Genomic DNA, 22,886 nt, shown 5'->3' on the forward strand with positions numbered 1-22,886 from the left:
TGGCTTGATCAACCACTTCAGCACACAAAAATCAGGCATGGGCCCCCCAAGTCATATTCAGTTCCAGGGAACTGCCTGAAGAAGAATGTGCTATTGCTGGTCTGCTTCTCCTCAGATCTGTAGATCCCTATGCAAAGTATTGAATCTCAGCACCAGTTCAGTAATGCAGCTAACAGAGCTCTGCATCGCAGGCCAACAATGCAGCTCAGTCTTGGCCTCTGGTACTGACAGTGTAGAGCCCACGCGTTCTTTCTGTGACCGTATGGGTTTCGTCTGGGTGCTCTAGTTTCCTCCCATGCCCAAAAAGCATGCGAGCTGCTGGATTTATTGCCCAATGTAAGTTGCACCTAGTGTTTAAGTGATTGGTGGAATCTGAAGGTGTTGATGGAAATGTGGAGAAAAATAAAAAAAGTTTAGGATAGGATTAATTTAAAAGTGGGTGCTTGATGGTCAGCACTGATTTGGTGGCCCTTTCCTGTGAACCGTTGTTCGATGACTCCTTAACATTCAATGTACAAATTAGTTGTGTCAAAGGCAATCAAGTCACGTGTCACTGAACAGAAATGGCAGAAACCTATAACAGTTAGTGAGACACCCTCTTGCTGACAGTTCATACAAACTGGCAGTGCACCATGCATAATCAAAAGGAGACTAAGTGAGGAAGTCACCATTTCTCACACCAAAACAATCTACCAATCTGGATGGATCCCATTGGAAACATGCTACTCTCATATTGGCAAACTAATTTTTGCTTTGCCAGCTTGGATTCTATGATGCCTCAAAAAAATTATGTCTGTGTTTTATTACAGTATGATTAGAATTTGCTGTGAATTTAATGGTGGCTGGGCTTGGATAATTTTAGCAGCATTTATTGTTGGTGCTCTGCATGCTTCTGCTTTCTTGCAGCTAAAAATCAATTTTCCACAGCTCTGAAATACCTGCGTAATGACCAGATTTATATAATACGCTGATTTAAATGAAACATTAATTTGGTTGTTATTGATTCATTCTGTGCTGAATTTAGTATGAGCATCAGAATTGAAAATTGCACGGGATCCTTGATCACAATTGTTAAATTGTATGTCAAGAAGAAACAGGATTTTGGCTCAGCCTGCGATATCTCACTAAATCTTAGTGCTTAAGGTAACACACAAGCAACTGAGAACTGCTACCAGCAAGAGACTACCATAATTTTTGAGTTGATTTGAAAAGCATGTGTGCTCATTTCATCTAATCACGCGGTGGTCAGCAGCGACACTTAGTTATTTCATCTAAATCAAATTGTCTGTCAACAGTTATGTTGAAAAGTCACAAATTATTGGTATCAGTTTTTTATTGTCACATGTAAGATACAGTGAAAAACCTGTATCTTGCAGACGGTTCATACAGATTAAATCATTACACTGTGCACTGAGATAGAACAAGGTAAAACAATAACAATGCAGAATGAGGTGTAACAGCTACGGAGAAAGTGCAAACAGCAAGATGCAAGATCATAATGGGGTAGATTGTGAGGTCAATAATTCATCTTATCTCATTAGGGAACCATTTAATAGTAATAGAACAGCAGGATCGAGCTGTCCTTGAGCCTGATAGTACGTGCTCTCAGGATTCTTATCTTCTGCCCAATGGGAGAGGCGAGAAGAGAGAATGGTGGGTGGCTCTTGGATTATGCTAGATACTCTACTGAAGCAGCAAGAAGTTCATGGAGGAGAGGTTGGTTTCTGTGATGTGCTCAGCTGTGTCTACAGCTCTCTGCAGTTTCTTGTGGCCCATGTTCAGACCAGTTGCCTGACCAAGCCATGATGCATCCAGATATGATTCTTTCTATAAGGTATTGATAAAACTTGATAAGGTTGTCAGGGAACACATCAAATATCTTTAGTCTTCTGAGGAAGGAAAGGCTTTGGTGAACTTTCTTGGCCATGACGTTGACGTGGTTAGAACAGGATCGGTTGTTGGTGATGTTCATTCCTAGGGACTTGGACCTCTTAGCACTCTCAATCTCAGCACCAATGATGTAGACAGGACCACCCCCTTCCTGTAAACATGACAGTATTTTACTGACCTCTGTATTTCCTTCCTGCCCTCAGAATCATCAGTGTTTAGGATAGGCCTACGTTAGTCTTGTTAGACCATGGATTTGCGCCTTGGAAAGTTTCCAGGGCGCAAACCTGGGCAAGGTTTTTTTTTTATGGAAGACCAGCCATTGCCCAAGCTGCAAGTCTCCCCTCTCCACGCCACTGATGTTGTCCAAGGGAAGGGCATTAGGACCATAGAGCTTGGCACTGGTGTCGTCGCAGAGTAGTGTGTGGTTAAGTGCCTTGCTCAAGGACACACACACAGCCTCAGCCAAGGCTCGGACTAGCGACCTTCAGATCACTAGATGAACGCCTTAACCACTTGGCTCACTACAGTGGTATCATCTGCGAATTGGCAGGTGGCATTAGAGCAGAATATGCCATGCAATTATGTGTGTACACGGAGTAGGGAATTAAGGGCATAATCTTGTGGTGCAATAGTGTTTAGAATAATTGTAGTGGAGGTGTTGCTGCCTATCCTTATTGATTGTGGTTTGTTGGCCTGGAAGTCAGGGATTCAGTTGCAAAGAGAGTTGTTGACCCACAGGGAACTAAGACTGGTGATTTACTGTAAGAGGAAGGGAAAGGAGTGCAATGGATCAAATATATGATAATTGTACTCATAATGTTTGTACTTACACTATAATTGAGAAATAGAAATCTGTAGCCAAGTGCAGCAGTCACATTTCATTCTTTTGGTAACAGATAAAATTACAAGACTATTTTATGGAAAAGTACAATGAAGTTCTCTGTTTTTTTTGTTTTTGAGATTATAAAGCTTCATTGGTGCATTATCAGGATAATGACTTTATACACAGGTGATATGTCTTTATAAGGAACATTAACCTGTGAGTAGTATTGCTGGATGAATGACACATCTGAAGATCACAGCAGGAAAATCCTACTGCACTTGACTGTTTCAATCCTCATTTTAGTCAATATAGGACGGTATAAAATAGTACACATAACTAGAAATTTGGCTCAGGGAGCTAATCAGATTAAAAAATTACTTGCTAATTTGACGCCTACTTGTTTATTTAACTCTTTTTAAAATAATTACAATTGTAACGAAGTTTCACATGTAGAAGTCTGAGATAGAGTTCATAAGTCAACCAGAAAGGTGATTCATGTAAGATGTTATTAGATTAAAGGACCTACGTGACAACAATAATTTGAAAATATGTCACCAGATTCCTGAAAAGCATATATTTAAATGAAGCAATTTTATTCAAAATTACACAAAAGTTAAGCATAAGCATGATAAAAGTATGTTTGAATTCATGAGTGGGAGGTTTCTTTCACCATAGTTATTTGAAATGTTTCCATTACTGGTTGCTTCCTAAGATATTTCGATCGGCAAAAATCTACACTCATGAGAATATTTCTTACTCTGGAAATCATTTATTTTGTCTCCTTGCAGTAATCTGCAGTTCATGTACCCTGATGGAGGCTTGCCTCAAAACTCAGGTACAGGGAAGAAACAGAAAGAAATCACAAGGCAGATGAGAAAATGATTGAATATTGCAGCTAGATTTTTACATAATTTGTTGTCTATCACTGTTGTTGAAAATAATATCAGGCAGAATAATAGATAAAGTCAACAGGTGGTTTCCAGCACAGTCAGAAAAATATCTCCAGGTATTCTACATTGCAATTCGCTTTTGATCGAATGACCGCATGGCTACAATTGAATTTCTTGTGCAATGACCAGAATTGTTTGTTATTTTTTTCCTCTAGAACTTATGAGACACAACCAATTCCACAATCAAAGAAATATGTTCAGATAGTGTATGACTTTGTCGCAAGGAATGCCAATGAACTCTCTGTCCTAAAGGATGAAATACTGGAGGTGAGAAAGTGTTCCTTATATGCTACTTTCTGATACCATGCACCTGTGTATTAAAGCAAAATTTAAATTATTTTTTGCATCTGATCGAGGGAAACAGTTATGACTCTTGTTGAGTCACAGTTTAACTGAAAACTATCTTGTACCTTATCCACTTGGCCATTTAATATGTGAAAGCCGTCATGAGAAAGCACCCGAGAGTAAATTCCCTGGTTTACAGTTACTGGGACAAATTGTTCATCCTATCTGCTGAGTTAAGAACGTAAGAATGTAAACAATAGGAGCAGGAGTAGGCCATCTGGCCCATCGAGCCTGCTCTGCCATTCAACAAGATCATGGCATTTCTGGCCATGGACTCATCTCCACCTACTTGCCTTTTCCCCATAACCCTTAATTCCCCTTCTATGCAAAAATCTATCCAACCTTGTCTTAAATATATTTACTGAGGTAGCCTCACAACTGCTTCAATGGGCAGAGGATACCACAGTTTAACCATTCTTGGGGAAAAGCAGTTCCTCCTCACCTCAGTCCTAAATCTACTCCCTGAATCTCTGAATCTTCAGGCTATGTCCCCTAGTTCTAGTCTCACCTACAAGTGGAAACAACTTTCCTACCTCTTATCTATCCCTTTCATAATTTGATATGTTTCCAAAAGATCTTCTCTCATTCTTCTGAATTCCAGTGAGTACAGATGCAGTCCTATCTCTCCTCATAGTCTAACGCCCTCATCTCTGGAGTCAACCTGGTGAACTTCCTCAGCACAGCCTCCAAAGCCAGTATATCCTTCCTCAAATAAGGAGACCAGAACTGCATGTAATACTCCAGATGTGGACTTACCAATACCATTGCAGCATGGCCTCCCTGCCCTTAAATTCAATCCCTCTAGCAATGAGGGCCAACATTCCTTTTGCCTTCTTGATAGCCTGCTGCACCTGCAAACCAACCTTTTGTGATTCATGCACAAGTCACTCTGCACAGCAGCATGCTGCAATTTTTTACCATTTTAATAATAAGCTACTCTTTTATTTTCCTTCCAAAGTGGATGACCTTGCATTTACCAACATTGTACTCCATCTGCCAGACCCTTGCCCACTCACTTAACCTATCTATATCTCTCTGCAGAGTCTCCATATCTTCTGCACAATTTGCTTTTCCACTCAATTTACTATCATCAACAAACTTAGATACACTACACTCTGTCCCCTCTTCCAGATCATTAATGTATATTGTGAACAGTTGCAGGCCCAGCACCAACACCTGTGGCATACCACTCACCACTGATTGCCAATCAGAGTAACATCCATGTATCTCTTCCCTCTTCTTTCTATCAGTTCACCAATTCTCTATCCATGCTAATACGTCACCCCCAACACTATGCATCCTTATCTTCTGGATAGGTCTTTTATGTGGCACCTTATTGCCTGATGGATACATTTCCTTCCAGTTGCCTCGCTATTCCTTCTTTAATGATAGCTTCAATCATTTTCCCAATTACAAATGTTAAACTAACTGGCCTATAGTTACCTGCCTTTTGCTTACATCCTTTTTTGAACAGTGGTGTGACATTCACCATCTTCCAATCCACCAGGACCTGCCCAGAGTCCAGTGAATTTTGGTAAATTATCACCAAAGCCTACAAAATAACTTCTGCCATTTCTTTTAGAACCCTGGGATAAGTTCCAGGGGACTTATCTATCTTCAAGCCTACGTTTGCTCACACTACTTCTGTAGTGAAAGCTATTATATCAAGGTCGTCACCTCCCATCGCATCCATAACATCTCTCTTTGGCCTGTTTGACGTGTCTTCCACCATGAAGATAGTCATTCAAAGCCTCTGCCATTTCTTCATTACCCAATATCAAGTCCCCCTTCTGGTCCTCCAAATGACCTATGTTCACCCTAGCCACCCTTTTCTCCTTTATATAATTATAATAACGTTTACTCTCTATTTTCATATTCTGTGCTCATTTATTTTCTTAATCCATCTTCCCTTTCTTTATTGCTCGCTTAGTGGTTCTTCGTTGCTTTTTAAAATTTTCCCAATCTTCTTGTTTCCCAATATTCTTGGAAACTTTGTATGCAAGCTTTTAGTTTGATGCCTTCTTTTATTTCTTTAGTTATCCTGGTTCTCCCCACTCTTACTATCCTTGCTTTTAACTGGAATATACTTCTGTTGAACACCGTGAAAAATCTCTTTGAAAGTTCAGCCAACTCAGTGTAAAATTCTGGTCTTTGAGTCTCTCACTACTAGAATATATGTTGTGTTTATTCAATTGTTGGAGCTCTGTTTACCTACTCCATAACCTCTGATACCTCACCTCACCTATCCTTGAGTTTACTATTATCAGGAAATTGAGCCAGCTTATGAAATACAGTATTCCATTTTAATTTGGTGTGTAGAACTTTAATTATTTCATTCAGGCCCTGTTTTTACATTTATCAAAGCTGCTAGTCTGCTGCTTTATCTTTAATCTGTGTTTATATTCTTGAAAAGGGGTAACAATTACAAGGTTATAATCACAAGATTACTGAGAAGGAGCCTCTGTTCTTTCTGGGAGTGCTGCCAGGACATGGTGTTGATCAGATTGTAATTGCCCTACAGAGACAAGGTTAGGTATGTCTCCTTTGGTCACAACAGCACCAAGATTTCTCACCTGTCACCAGAAGATCAGAGCATATTCTGGTCCAGATTCAACCACGTGTGCTTTCTCAAAAAGGTTCCCCGATAGAAACTGGGAACAGTTCAATTAATCCGAACATGGATCAGCAAATACTAAAGTTTGAAAACTGATCTACAGAGAAATGCAAATATTATCATTTTCCTGTTAGAGCCTGCATTCTAACCAGCTCACCACTCTCTAGTATGACTCAGAGCTGTCCTACCTTTCCTTTGTTCCCTCTATTTTTCTTCATTTTATCTACCATTCCCTTACCTATCCCATGCAAGGTGCGAAACATTTCACTTTCCCATCTTTTATCCATTTCTTTCACTTCCTCTCTTCTCTCTTCCCTTCCCTGCATGATGTTTTTTTCAGATGCAACCCTCTATTGTCTCTTCCTCTATTTCCACCCTTACCCAGTTTATTGTTTCTCTCTTCTGCTTCTGGGGTTGTATGATCCTTTATGTAGTCATCTCCTCTACTCAATGTTGAAAAACTTGTAAGTTCAGAATTTAGATGCTTAGAAGTTTAGAAGTTGGCATGTTGTCTGGGTCATGGATGGGGCTCTATGATGCTGGTAAAAGTTCCAACTGAGACAAACACAAAACTGTATTTTTAATAGAAGGCTTATTCCTATACAGTGAAAACATTTAATTGATAAAGAGACCGTGGAATCTCATAGACGGTTTTTGTCGGTTAGTTCCTTTCAGACAAGCTTCTTGGTCTTGGTGTTCCCTAGTGCTTTGGTGATGGAGGAAGTCCCTACATAGACTCATTATAAGAAAAATCAACCTTGTACCCAAGTAGATTTTTGTACCTCATTAAAGGGGCAAAATTAGTCTCTCAATGTTTGTAAAATCAGGAGGCTCATCAACTTGACAGTCAACTCTACAGAAGAGGTATTTTAGAAAATGTGCTGCCCTTTTACTGTCCATGTGATTTTAATCACAGGCAGACCAATTTCACCCCTTTTTTTGATGATGTACAAAAAATATACTTCAGTACAATTTTTTGAAAATAGGTGATGTGTTCCAACTCTTGACAAACTGTCAAAGAATGTATATCTATTCTGCAATAATAAGGATAGGTAGAACACAAGATTTCTTTTAAAAGTACGTTGATAGGGTGACCTGCAAAACTATATACATCCAAAATCAAATGTAATTATTTCCAAATAACACTTGCTACACCCCAAGGTAATGTTGTAAAAAAGGATTTTTTTTACAGCACCATTGTTAAATGGATGTTACTTTAGTCTAGTGCCACCAAGTCCTCTGACCACTAGGTGTCACTGCCCCAATTTTATTCCAATTGCAGGACCAAAAGCAATTGTTTCAACTGGAATGGTTTAAATTTAAAATCAAATTTTGAAATTAATATTCCACCTTCCCAACCTCTAGATAATATGATAAATTTGCAAAATATAATTTCTAATTTGTAATCCATTGATGTATTTATGGACTTGGAATATGAAGATCTGACACTATTTGATCTGTTCCAACTCTTTGGGGTGCTTGCTATTTCAATTTTACTCCACTCTCTATCCTTGGAACCCCAGAGGATTCTATTTTCAAACATATTTCCAGTTTCTTTCTGACTATTGTGATTATATCTGCTTCCTCTTTTCAAACTATTCATACCGGATATAAGTCATGCATCAGAAAAGGTCTCCCCATCTCTGTTTTGTTTCATTTTTCAATTCCCCTAAATATGATTATTACCCTCTCTAACAACAGATACACATCCCTTTTGAATTAACATTCCCAGGAAACATTGTCCTCATTGGTCCAATGGTGAAGAAATGGGACAACAGTTTCAGACCACCATAAGACCTGCCTCTCCATTTTCTCTCCTTGGACCTCTGATAAAACAAATATCCATGCAAAACCCCTTTAATTAATCTGCTCTTATCACATTTGTGACCATTGCTTTCTTCAAGGTTTCCTTGCATTTTATGACTACTTCACTCACATTCAGTCAGGATCATGGTTCCTATTCTAGGTTCCCCACTAATGTGGCTTGTAGCAAACAGAACCACTCTGAACAGGCAGGGAAAGCAATTAGAAAAGAAATTCCAGAAATGGAAAAAATCTAAACTAATCTAAAATCGATCTCCATTCTCTCTCTCTGTGAAGGTGGTCGAGGAAAACAAGCAATGGTGGAAGCTGAAGAGCAAACTTGATGAGGTTGGATACGTGCCCTTTAATATGCTCCATCCTGTGAATTTAGAAGATATTCCAAGCCATTCTGAAAGTCCCTACAGTGTGGTGAGTGATGCTGTACAAGATTAAAGTCTAAATGCCAAATGTCAATTTATTTATTGATTGAGATATGGAGCGGAATAATCCCTTCCGAACCTTCAAGTCACGCCATCCAGCAATCCTACCCTAACCACGGGACAACTTACAATGACCAATTAACCTACCGAACGGTAAGACTGTGGGAGGAAACCGGAGCAGCCAAGGGAAACCCACATGGTCAAGGGCAGAACGTACAAAGTCCTTACAGGCAGTAGGCGGAAATGTGTTTGAGCTGTTCCTTGTAGCCAGTGCTACTGTGCTCATATTATGTTTATATAATATTTCTTCAAATTTCCTAGAAGTACTGAATATTTCTGGTGAGACAATTCACTTCAATTCGAAGGGAATAGTGGTAGAGTTGGCTCGTGAATATTTGTCTGTTAAGTTAGACTGTGGCCCTGATAATTGAGGATGATGCATTTAAGCAGGGTTCAACTTGCCATGTCAATCTTTGTTTAGTCAATATTTATAAGATTTCTTTTTGAACATTGTATGGTGGGATAGATAGGAAAAGGAATTTGGCAGAATTTGAGTTGTTATAGAGTGGGCATGAATCCATTTTCCAGGATGATTCCCCCAATAAGTACTGTACTTTGTTGTTCCATTCTCACGCCCTGTGGCGCATTGGGTGGCACGCTTCTATTTTCTTAGCATTTGTCAGTTTTTTTATGAGGGCAAGTTGCTAGCTCAACACTCAACCCAGCATGAATGGAAAGCGTGCGAGGGACTGGCCAGATTTGCACTTGGGGCCACTCACCTCAAGGTCCATCTGCCCCCCCCATGATGAACCTCGCATCAGGGAATCATTGCTGACAGTTGAGAAGATCAGCTGGAAAGCTTAGGATGCCTGGAGAGAAACACACAAACCAAGCTGAAAACACACCATGTCTGACTACAGTCTCAACACCAACCACAGCCACCAAACCTGCTGAAGCACTGTAATCGGCTGGGTTGACCATGCCCAAACTATTTGAGTGTCCAGAATAAGCACATGTGCACAGCAAAGTAACTTAAGCCTAATTTGTGATCATAAAAATAGAAAACACAAATAAAAAACACAAAAAAAACTATATAGGAAGACACAAGGATTTCCAGAAAAATTTCAGGGCTTGTGATTCTCAGTCACCACTTGATCATTGCTGTTGTCGGGGGAACTCCAAATTCCAACTCACTTGTGAATTCACCCAGGTTCCTAGCACCAATCATGAGTCCTTGGACAAAGGGGTGAAGTCCCAAAGAACTAAGAGAAAGGTACCCCAATGAGTAGGAGTTCCACAAGTGTAGGCAGATATACAGAGACAGACAAACCCTTTGATCCTTTGTTCTCATGTCATTAACTCAGCCTGGTTTCTTTCATTTAAACAACGCATGTGTTCATTAACTCAGTGTTCAGCGTGTCCTTATAAATCAATTAGACACTTTAATGGTCACTCCTTGTCCATCAGTCCACCAATGTTTTGGATTTAACATTCCTTTAGTTACAAAAGAATATTAATATTACAAATAGTGATGAGCTCAAATCCAAAAAAAATAACCTATCAAGCTAATTTGCCAGACACTAAGAAAGTATCCAGCAACCTAGCTCTCAAAGGGACCAATAGACATTTAGTCATTGACAAACATCCTCATGTTAATGGCGCTTGAGACAATCCAGCTGCTATCAGCAAGTAATAGACGTTAACGTACTGACAGTGTTTAGCTTGCACAAGCACTACATTCTGCGAGCTCACAAAGAGTTGAATTATCATTTAGAACTGTTCAGGCATTCATCCAATATTTTACAAAATTTAGTAGAACACATGTACGCCCATTGATGTTGCCTCACCTGTGTCCCAACACACAGTTTCTCCCAGATGCCACTGATTTATTGTCAGTGTCATACTTGTGATAAATGTGGAAGAGGACAAGAGGTCAGAGGAAGGATCGAATATCAGAGTTGGGCAGAAAGTTTTTGGAACTGCATGAAAGAGCAAGACGTAAGAATGGGGTGGAGAAGAGATTTCAGGTGGAGGACAAAGGACAGATTAAAGCATCCACATGTAGTTCTCAAACCCCTCTCAACATTCATCATTGTGCAATGCTCCTAAATGAAGATGTTGGAGGCTCATGTGGACTTTTTAGTGGTTATAAACCATTGTCTGCGTGCACTTCAATCCTATCCATGGTGGTTACTTGCATACAATTTTAGAGTTTTTATTTATTGCTTTCAACTTGAGGCTGCAATAAAATGTTTACTACTCTTTACTTTTCCGCCTATGTTTTCTGGTTTGCCATACGCTGAGTGCCTTTTGATTCAATTCAGAAGTAATTGGCTCCCCATTATAGAGGAGCAGAGATACTTTGTTTTTTTTAACCAGTACTTTGCAGTGGAATTTGAACATCCTGTACTTAGCAAGACCACTGCCTTGTAATGCCATTGTATAATTTAATGAAACTAACTAATACTTCATCAAAAATTACTTACTTTAGGGAGGTCATCGGTACAAAGGAGAGATGAACGCCCGAGGAATGGGGCCTGGTGCTTCAACTGGACATTATGCCGCCCCTGGTCACATGAGGCACGGAAGTCATGAGCTACCAGGAATGGCCAACAGGCCTTTTGGAAGGGATAAGGAACGTAAGTGAGGTCAAAATCAAACTCCACTTAAACTCTGTTTAAAACTGCTGTCTAGTGGGAAACAGTGTGAAAGATAAAGTTTTATTATAAATTATTCTTTTATAAAGGGAAGTCACTTTCTTGAGTCTTATAATACAACCACAGGGCTCATGAGCAGAATTAGGCCATTCAGCCCACTGAGTCTGCTCCACCATTCAATCATGGCTGATTTATTATCCCTCTGAATTCCATTCTTTTTCATTTCTGCAAAACCTGTAATGTCTTTAATAAGCAAGAATCTATCAGCCTCCGCTTTAAGTATATCCAGTGATTGGCCTCCATAGCTATATGTAGAAATGAACTCCACAGAGCCACCACCCTCTGGCTAAAGAAATTCCTCCTCATCTGGGTTCTAAAGTAACGTCTTTGTATTCCAAGGCTCTGCCCTCTGGTCCTAGGAAACATCCTCTCTACATCCACTCTATATAGGCCTTTCAATATTCGATAGGTTTTAATGATATTCTCCCTCATACTTCTAAGCTTCAGTACATACATGCCCAGAGCTTTTAAGCGCTCCTCATACATTAACCTTTTCATTCTCTTGAACCTCCTCTGACCCTTTCCAATGGCATAACATCGTTTTTTAGTTAAGGGGCCCAAAGTTGCTCACAGTACACTGTGTGGTCTGACCAATGTGTTATAAAGCCTCAGCATCACATTCTTGTTCTTATATGAGCAGAATTAGGCCATTTGGCCCAGTGAGTCTACTCCACCATTTCATCACAGCTGATCCAATTTTCCTCTCAACTCCAATCTCCTGCCTTCTCCCCATATCCTTTCATGCCCTAACCAATCAAGAATATATTAAATGTACAAAAAGACTTGACCTCCACAGTTGCCTGTGGCAAAGAATTCCAGATTCACCACCCTCTGGTGAAAGAAATTCCTGCTCATCTCCTTTCTAAAAGGAGATTCTATTCTGAGGCTGTGTCCTCTGGTCTTTCTATGAAACATCCTCTCCACATTCACTCAATCAAGGCCTTCCACCATTCAACAGATAAGTATATTCTGGTCCTCTCAAATTTAAGCAGTGGAGGCTACCTCAGTAAATACATTTAAGACAAGGTTAAATAGATTTTTGCATAGTAGGGGAATTAAGGATTATGCAGAAAAGGCAGGTAGGTGGAGATGAGTCCGTGGTTAGATCAGCCATGACCTTATTGAATGACGGACCAGGTTCGGCCGGCCAGATGGCCGACTCCTGCTCCTATTTCTTATATTCATATGAATGCTAATGTTGCATTTGCCTTCCTTAACACCGACAAGTTAACCTTGAGGAAATCCTGCATGAGAACCCCAAAGTCCCTTCGCACATCTGATTTTTTTAATTTTCTCCCCATTTTGAAAATACCATAATGCATGACCATACAATTCCCTACAATATATTCCATATGTCACTTTTTGCCCATTCTCCTAATCCGTCGAAACCATTCCGCAAACTCACCTCTTCCTCAACACTACCTGCTCCTCCACCTATTATCGTATTGAATTGACTTTATTTCTTACATCCTTCATATACATGAGGAGTAAAAATTTTATGTTACATCTCCATCTAAATGTACAATGTGCAATCATAGTAATTTATAATAAATAGAGCAGTCAATGTAATATAGAGTACACTCAAATCAGCATGAGTTCATCAGTCTGATGGCCTGGTGGAAGAAGCTGTCCCGGAGCCTGTTGGTCCTGGCTTTTATGCTGTGGTACCATTTCCCAAATGGTAGCAGCTGGAATAGATTGTGGTTGGGGTGACACAGGTCCCCAATGATCCTACAGGCCCTTTTTACACACCTGTCCTTGTAAATATCCCAAATCATGGAAAGTTCACAACTACAGGTGCGCTGGACTGTCCGCACTGCTCTCTGCAGAGTCCTGCAATTGAGGGAGGTACAGTTCCCATACCAGACAGTGATGCAGCCAGTCAGAAAGCTCTCAATTGTGCCCCTGTTGAAAGTTCTTGGGATTTGGGGGTCCATACCAAATTTCCTCAACCATCCAAGGTGAAAGAGATGCTGTTGTGCCTTTTTCACCACACAGCTGGTGTGTACAGACCATGTGAAGTCCTCGGTGATGTGAATGCAAGGAACTTAAAGCTGTTCACCCTCTCAACCCCAGATCCACTGATGTCAATAAGGGTTAGCCGGTCTCCATTCCTCCTGTAATCCACAACCAGCTCCTTTGTTTTTGCAACATTGAGTGAGAGGCTGTTTTCTTGACAGCACTGTGTCAGAGAGATGACTTCTTCCCTGTAGTCCACCTTGTTATTGTTTGAGATTTGTCTGCAATGTTGGCCATAAGGCCATCAATTTCATCTTCCAAATTGTTGACACATGACACGAAAAGAAGCTACCCCAACACCGACCCCTTTGGAGAACTACTAGTCACCAGAAGCCCACTAGAAGAGGCCCCATTTATTACCACTCTTTGCCTCCTGCCAGATAGCCAATTTTCTGCCCATGCTAATATCTTATCTTGTCTAGTAGCCTTGTGTGTAGTATCTTGTCAAAGGCCTTCTGTAAATCCAAGTAAATAATATTTACTGACCTGCCTTTGTCTGTCTTGCCTCTTATTTCATCAAAGATTTGTCAAACAAGATTTCCTCTTAAGAAAACAATGCTGACTTTGGGCTACTTTATCATGTGCCTCCAAGTACCCCCAAAACCACATTCTTAATAATGGACTCCAAAATCTTGCCAACCACTGAAGTGAGGCTAACTGGCCTATAATTTCCTGCCTTTTGCCTCCCTCCCTTCTCAAAGAGTGGAGTGACATTTGTAATTTTCCAGTCCTCAGGAAGCATTCCAGAAATGTTTGAATGTTAAATAAGTATTTGAATGTGGGGGAGACTAATCATTAGAGTATTCTTCAGTCTCATCCTACTTATAGCTGGCTTACAATTGGTGTTACGAAACCTGTTTGTGTGCAACGACCCAACTTTATAGATGACCAACTGTGGTTAAATGATGAAAGAAGGTCCTCTCTTGAATTGCCACACATATGTTTGTGATTTCACTTCTTAGTATTTTAACATTTAAAAAGTGGATTCATTAATAAGAAGTAATGAAAGGAACTTTTCATTACCTTTCAGCATGAAAAGTAATACCTGCTGAATGTATTGCACTATATCACAGCTGAGGATGCGCAATCAAAAATGCCACCTGTAAATTTCTGGAAATAGAGTTAATAATTGTTTTTCCAAACGCTCTGGTTTCCTCTCACAGTACAAAGACATATTGGGTCTGTAAATATGATTAGGTTAAGTTTAATCGGGCTTGGGGAATTGCAGGGTGATGTGTCTCAAAGGGCCTACTCTGTGCTGTATCACTAAAATAAAATTAAAGTTATAAATTATACCACACAACCAGAATCAGAATCAAGTTTAGTATCACCGGCATATGTCCTCAAATTTGTTAGGTTTGCCGCAGCAGTACCATGCAGTACATGATAGTAAAGAGAGAAAGAAAACTGTGAGTTATAGTGATTAACTTGTCGGTGTTAAGTTAAATAAGAGGAGCAAAAAAAAAAGGAAATTTTAAAAAAGTAGTGAGGTAGTGCTAATGGGTTCAATGACCACTTAGAAATCGGTTAGCAGAGGGAAAGAAGCTGTTCCTGAATAATTGAGGGTTCTGTACCTCCTCCCTTATGGTTGCAGTGAGAAGAGGGCAAGTCCTGGGTGGTGGAGGTCCTTAATGATGAAGGCCGGCTCTCTGAGGCACCACTCCTTGAAGGTGACCTGGATACTATGGAGGCTCGTACTCACGATGGGGCTGCCTAATTTTACAACTCTCTGCAGCTTACTTCAATCCCGTGCAGTGCCAACACCCACACCCCACACCCCATACCAGACAGTGATGCAACCAGTTAGAATGCTCATCATGGTACATCAGTAGAAATTTACAAATATTGCTGTTGACATACCAAATCTCCTCAAACTCCTAATGAAATATAGCTGCTGTCTTGCTTTCTTTAAGGCTGCATCGATTTGTTGGTGCCAGGTTAGGTCCTCAGAGATATTGACACTCAGGAACTTGAAATTGTTCATTCTATTCAATTCTGATCCCTGTCTTTGAAGATTGATGTGTGTTCCCTCATCTTACCTTTTCTGAAGTCTACATTCAGTTCTTTGGTCCTACTGACATTTAGTTCAAAGTTGTTGCTGCAACACCACTCAGCTGGCTGGTATATCTGGTACACCCTCTCATCACCAAATGAGATTCTGCTAACATAGGTTGTATTGTCAGCAAATTTATAGATGGTGTTTGCCCTGTGCCTTACTGCACAGTCATGGGTGTAGAGAGAGTAGAGTAATGGGCTGAGCACACACCCCTGAGGTGTGCCAGTGTTGAGTGTCAGCGAGCTGGAGATGCTATTTCCAATCCACACCAGTTGTGGTCTTCCAGTTAGGAAGTCGAGGGTCCAGTTGCAGAGGGAGGTACAGAGGCCCAGGTTCTGGAGCTTTTTGATCAGAATTGTAGGAATGCTGGCATTAAACCCTACGCTGCAATCAGTAAACAGCATCCTGAATAGCTATGGAGTTGGCAGATCTTTCCAATTAAGTTGTGAGGAATGAGATGAAGGCAGGGAGTTGCAAAGTTTGTAAACAGATTGATTGGGCAGGAATTCAACATTTAGAAGTCATAGAGTTGTAGAGAAGCTTAGGATGGAAAGAGGACCTTTGAAACACTGAGTCCATGCTATCAAACATCAATATTTACTGTAATACTACCCCAACCTATCCATAAATTTGGCAATGACACAACTATTGTTGCCAGAATTTCAGATGATAAAGATGGTAATATGCTAGAGCAAGGTAGGTCAGCTAGTTGAGTGGCGCAGCAACAACAGCCCTGCACTCAACTTCAGTAAGACCAAGGAATTGATTGTGAACTTCAGGAAGGCAAAGTCGAGAAAACATACAACTGTCGTCATTGAGGGATCAGCAGTAGAAAGGGCCAGCAGTTTCAAGTTCCTGTGTGTCAGAATCTCTGAGGATCTATCCTGGTCCCCACATTTTGATGCAATTACAAAGAAGGCATGACAGTGGCTATATTTCATTTGGAGTTTGAGGAGACTTGGTATGTCCCAAAAGACATTTGCAAATTCCTACAGAGGTACCATGGACAGCATTCTCAGCAGCTGCAGCCCCTTCTGGTATGGAGTGGCTACTGGATTGGAAAAAGCTGCAGAAAGTTGCAAGTTCAACCAACCCCATCACGGGCACCTTCAAAAGGCAATGCCTCCAAAAGGCAGTATCCATCACTAAGGAAAATCATCAGCCAGGATTTGCCCTCTCCTCCTTGTTACCATCAAGCAGGAGGTACAGGAGCCTGAAGACACACGCACAACTTTTCAGGGACAGCTTCTTCCCCTTCACCAATGGATTTCTGAATAGACAATAAACCCATGAACACTACCTCACTATGTTTTCCTCTCTTTCTGCACTACTTATTTCATCTAATTTTTAATATATCTAATTCTTGAATTGAATTGAAATGCCTTTATTATTTACATCCTTCATATATGTGAGGAGTAAAAATTTTTATGTTATGTCTCCGTCTAAATGTGCAATTTATAGTAATTTATAATAAACAGTATGTACAAAAGGATAGTCAATATAACATAGAAATACAGTTGTGTCAGCATGAATTAATCAGTCTGATGGCCTAGTGGAAGAAGCTGTCCCAGAGCATGTTGGTCCTGGCTTTTATGCTGCGGTACCGTTTCCCGGATGCTAGCAGCTGGAACAGTTTGTGGTTGGGGTGACTTGGGTCCCCAGTGATCCTTCGGGCCATGTTTACACACCTGTCTTTGTAAGTGTCCTAAATAGTCGGAAGTTCACATCTACAGATGAGCTGGACGGTCCGCACCACTCTCTGCAGAGTCCTTATTGTGATTTATATTCTTATTGCAATTTATAGTTTTTTAATTATGTATTGCAATGTACTGCTGCCACAAAGCAACAAATTTCACAACATATGCCAGTGATATTAAACCTGATTCTGATTCTATCCCATGAGCACCAAACTTTAAATGGCCTTTTAGAAAAGAGGTAAGGAGGAATTTCTTTTCGCCAGAGAGTAGTGAATGTGTGGAATGCTCTGCTACAGACTGCAGTGAATGCCAATTCTGTGGATATATTTAAGGCAGAAGTTAATCATTTCCCGATCAGTCAGGGCATCAAAGGATATGGCAAGAAGACAAGTGTATGGGGTTGAGTGGGATCCGGGTTCAGCCACGATGGAATGGCAGAGCAGACTCAACGGCCTAATCCTGGTCCTATGTCTTCTGGTCTGATGGTAAATTATCTTCTATGCTGGAAGATATGATCCTGCTTCTCTGATCATCAACTGTTCTATTGCCTTTCTATTCCAATATCCCAATCCTTCTGCATGGCTTTGTTCGGATCTCATTTGAATTAATCACTTCCTTCCTTCACTCACTATCTGTGGCCATGCCATTATTCATCTCTTCCACACTATCTGGAATTCTCTTTCTATTCATATTAACTTTCTTCTTTTAAAAACATCTCTTTGTCAAGCTTTCAATAACTTGCCTCTTTTGGCTCTCATTTTGAATATGAATCTGCAAAATGCTTTGGAACATATCTGTAAGTCAAACACATTATATAACCGTCATCCTTTGTTTCTACGCCTGACTAATTCTGTTTCGTATATTCCTGCAACCTGCAATGACACCAACATTTATTATTTGAAGAAGGTAGTGAACAAAATAAAATTCCTGAACTGTAAAACCAATGGAGATGCAATTCTTCATCTGTTTGAGAGCAAAAGATCAGCAGAGAAATCTTTGATTCTCAGCGTATTCAGATTTTGGGCAACCTATGACCGTCCAGGGTTACACAGAATGTCAAAAGTTTCAAGTACTGGGGATGAGGACAAGTTATTTGCAGGCAATTTTAAGGCCTGTAAGTGGTATCTTAAAACCTATTCCTAATAAAAAAGATATTTATCAACTAAATGTGTTGACATTTTTTTTTCTTAAACAGAAATAATGAATCAGATGGATGAAGTGAATGATGAACTCCGAAATGTGATAATCGCACACACTAAGACAAAGCCAGGCACACGGAATTTCCAGGTCCCAAGACAGGCGACGATTCAGATACCTCTGGGTTATGAATCTAGCAATGAAGATGTTAAATCCTGGTTGGAAGTGAAAGGGTTCAGTAAATCGTGAGTAATATCCACAGAGTTGTATATCCTAAACCAATGAACAAAATGGACGGGATTTCTATTTTTTGGTTCATTGAGTTTGAACTCTCCCCCCCCCCCCCGCCCCCAACACATAGCCAGCTTTATTGCAGAGAAAATGCCCACATCATGCTAATGTTCAGCATCTGCAAGGAGATGAGAGATTTAAACTGCATTAAATTGAAAATGGTTAGATATGTTCACCTAAAAATTAAGATCCAGTCTTGTTCCTGAACATCATGCCACTGGACATTTTACAGATTTCTGCACTGGGTGGTTCCGCTACAAACGGTTTTCAATTCAAGTCAAGTTAAATTGTCATTCAACTGTACTGGAATACTCATGAGTACTGCCATATGAGACAGTGTTACTACAGGGTCAGGGTGCTAAAACACATTATCAACAGTCACACACAAGAACACGTTCACAGAATAAAAGAGTCCCAACGCCCCCCCCCACCCCCACTGCAACACCACAGCTTGATGCCCCGTCTTCACATTTAGAAGTGAGCAAACCCATATGGAATATCAGTCAAATACAGTGACATATGCATGTGTAAAGTCCAGACATCCTCCCACCAGCCCATCGAGATCATCTGACGACCAGCCCCATCTCCCGCCAGGTGACACCACGGCTTTGAAGCCCAGTCCTCGCATATACAAGCACATGTAGAATATTAGTAAAATACAACACAAAATAATCATGTTTATAGTCCAGAGTTCCCAGCCCACCAAGATCATCTCTCAACCGGCCCCGAAGCCTGATGCCTGCCAGGCGATAACTCGGCTTAGAGACCCAGTCCTTGTTCGGATCCCGATACACACCAGCCGATACCACGGTTTAGAGACCCAGTCCTTGTTCGGATCCCGATACCCACTCGGCGATACCACAGTTTAGAGACCCAGTCCTTGTTCGGATCCCGATACCCACCAGGCGATACCACAGCTTAGAAACCCAGTCCTTGTTCGGATCCCGATACCCACCAGGTGATACCACGGTTTAGAGACCCAGTCCTTGTTCGGATCCCGATACCCACCAGGCGATACCATGGCTTAGAGACCCAGTCCTTGTTCGGATACCGATACCCACTCGGTGATACCACGGTTTGGAGACCCAGTCCTTGTTCGGATCCCAATACCCACCAGGTGATACCACGGCTTAGAGACCCAGTCCTTGTTCGGATCCCGATACCCGCTCGGTGATACCACGGCTTAGAGTCCCAGTCCTTGTTCGGATCCCGATACCCACCAGGCGATAACACGGCTTAGAGACCCAGTCCTTGTTCGGATCCCGATACCCACTAGGTGATACAACAGCTTCGAGACCCAGTCCTTGTTCGGATCCCGATACCCACTCGGCGATACCACGGCTTAGAGACCCAGTCCTCATTCGGATCCCGATACCCACTCGGCGATACAACGTCTTAGAGACCCAGTCCTTGTTCGGATCCTGATACCCACCAGGCGATAACACGGTTTAGAGACCCAGTCCTTGTTCGGATCCCGATACCCACTCGGTGATACCACGGTTTAGAGACCCAGTCCTTGTTCGGATCCCGATACCCACTCGGTGATACCACGGCTTAGAGTCCTAGTCCTTGTTCGGATCCCGATACCCACCAGGCGATACCACGGCTTAGAGACCCAGTCCTTGTTCGGATCCTGATACCCGCTCGGTGATACCACGGTTTAGAGACCCAGTCCTTGTTCAGTTCCCGATACCCACCAGGTGATACCACGGCTTAGAGACCCAGTCCTTGTTCGGATCCCGATACCCACCAGGTGATACCACGGCTTAGAGACCCAGTCCTTGTTCGGATCCCGATACCCGCTCGGTGATACCACGGATTAGAGACCCAGTCCTTGTTCGGATCCTGATACCCGCTCGGTGATAACACGGTTTAGAGACCCAGTCCTTGTTCGGATCCCGATACCCACCAGGTGATACCACGGCTTAGAGACCCAGTCCTTGTTCGGATCCCGATACCCACTCGGCGATACCACGGCTTCGAGACCCAGTCCTCGTTTGGATCCCGATACCCACTCAGCGATACCACGGCTTAGAGACCCAGTCCTTGTTCGGATCCCGATACCCACCAGGCGATAACACGGTTTAGAGACCCAGTCCTTGTTCGGATCCCGATACCCACCAGGTGATACCACGGCTTCGAGACCCAGTCCTTGTTCGGATCCCGATACCCACTCGGCGATACCACGGTTTAGAGACCCAGTCCTCGTTCGGATCCCGATACCCACTCGGTGATACCACGGCTTAGAGACCCAGTCCTTGTTCAGATCCCGATACCCACCAGGTGATACCATGGTTTAGAGACCCAGTCTTTGTTCGGATCCCGATACCCACCAGGTGATACCACGGCTTCGAGACCCAGTCCTTGTTCGGATCCCGATACCCACTCGGCGATACCACGGCTTAGAGTCCCAGTCCTTGTTCGGATCCCGATACCCACCAGGCGATACCACGGCTTAGAGACCCAGTCCTTGTTCGGATCCCGATACCCACTAGGTGATACAACAGCTTCGAGACCCAGTCCTTGTTCGGATCCCGATACCCACTCGGCGATACAACGTCTTAGAGACCCAGTCCTTGTTCGGATCCCGATACCCACCAGGCGATAACACGGTTTAGAGACCCAGTCCTTGTTCGGATCCCGATACCCACTCGGTGATACCACGGTTTAGAGACCCAGTCCTTGTTCGGATCCCGATACCCACTCGGTGATACCACGGCTTAGAGTCCTAGTCCTTGTTCGGATCCCGATACCCACCAGGCGATACCACGGCTTAGAGACCCAGTCCTTGTTCGGATCCCGATACCCACCAGGCGATAACACGGTTTAGAGACCCAGTCCTTGTTCGGATCCTGATACCCGCTCGGTGATACCACGGTTTAGAGACCCAGTCCTCGTTCAGATCCCGATACCCACTCAGTGATACCACGGCTTAGAGATCCAGTCCTTGTTCGGATCCCGATACTCACTCGGTGATACCGCGGCTTAGAGACCCAGTCCTTGTTCAGATCCCGATACCCACCAGGTGATACCACGGCTTAGAGACCCAGTCCTTGTTCAGATCCCGATACCCACCAGGTGATACCACGGCTTAGAGACCCAGTCCTTGTTCGGATCTCGATACCCGCTCGGTGATACCACGGATTAGAGACCCAGTCCTTGTTCGGATCCTGATACCCACTCGGTGATAACACGGTTTAGAGACCCAGTCCTTGTTCGGATCCCGATACCCACCAGGTGATACCACGGCTTAGAGACCCAGTCCTTGTTCGGATCCCGATACCCACTCGGCGATACCACGGCTTCGAGACCCAGTCCTCGTTTGGATCCCGATACCCACTCAGCGATACCACGGCTTAGAGACCCAGTCCTTGTTCGGATCCCGATACCCACCAGGCGATAACACGGTTTAGAGACCCAGTCCTTGTTCGGATCCCGATACCCACCAGGTGATACCACGGCTTCGAGACCCAGTCCTCGTTCGGATCCCGATACCCACCAGGCGATAACACGGTTTAGAGACCCAGTCCTCGTTCGGATCCCGATACCCACTCGGTGATACCACGGCTTAGAGACCCAGTCCTTGTTCGGATCCCGATACCCACTCGGTGATACCACGGCTTAGAGACCTAGTCCTTGTTCGGATCCCGATACCCGCTCGGTGATACCACGGTTTAGAGTCCCAGTCCTTGTTCGGATCCCGATACCCACCAGGAGATACCACGGCTTAGAGACCCAGTCCTTGTTCGGATCCCGATACCCACTCGGCGATACCACGGCTTAGAGACCCAGTCCTTGTTCAGATCCCGATACCCACCAGGTGATACCATGGTTTAGAGACCCAGTCTTTGTTCGGATCCCGATACCCACCAGGTGATACCACGGCTTCGAGACCCAGTCCTTGTTCGGATCCCGATACCCACTCGGTGATACCACGGTTTAGAGTCCCAGTCCTTGTTCGGATCCCGATACCCACCAGGCAATACCACAGTTTAGAGACCCAGTCCTCGTTCAGATCCCGATACCCACTCAGTGATACCACGGCTTAGAGATCCAGTCCTTGTTCGGATCCCGATACTCACTCGGTGATACCGCGGCTTAGAG

At 42.7% G+C, this 22,886-nt stretch overlaps 1 protein-coding gene across 5 annotated transcripts in view; it reads left to right on the forward strand.

Moving 5' to 3' along the window:
- eps8l2 (EPS8 like 2) overlaps positions 1-22,886 on the forward strand; it is a 199,907-nt gene that overhangs the window by 165,523 nt on the left and 11,498 nt on the right. For all 5 annotated transcript variants that reach the window (XM_059975679.1, XM_059975683.1, XM_059975681.1 and 2 more), the window contains 4 exons: positions 3,819-3,930; positions 8,723-8,854; positions 11,357-11,504; positions 18,550-18,736. In XM_059975679.1, the coding sequence (XP_059831662.1) occupies positions 3,819-3,930; positions 8,723-8,854; positions 11,357-11,504; positions 18,550-18,736 (579 nt within the window). The remainder of the gene's footprint in view (positions 1-3,818; positions 3,931-8,722; positions 8,855-11,356; positions 11,505-18,549; positions 18,737-22,886) is intronic.

Source organism: Hypanus sabinus, chromosome 7 (assembly GCF_030144855.1).
Source record: "Hypanus sabinus isolate sHypSab1 chromosome 7, sHypSab1.hap1, whole genome shotgun sequence".
In the NCBI taxonomy this organism is placed as follows: Eukaryota; Metazoa; Chordata; class Chondrichthyes; order Myliobatiformes; family Dasyatidae; genus Hypanus; species Hypanus sabinus.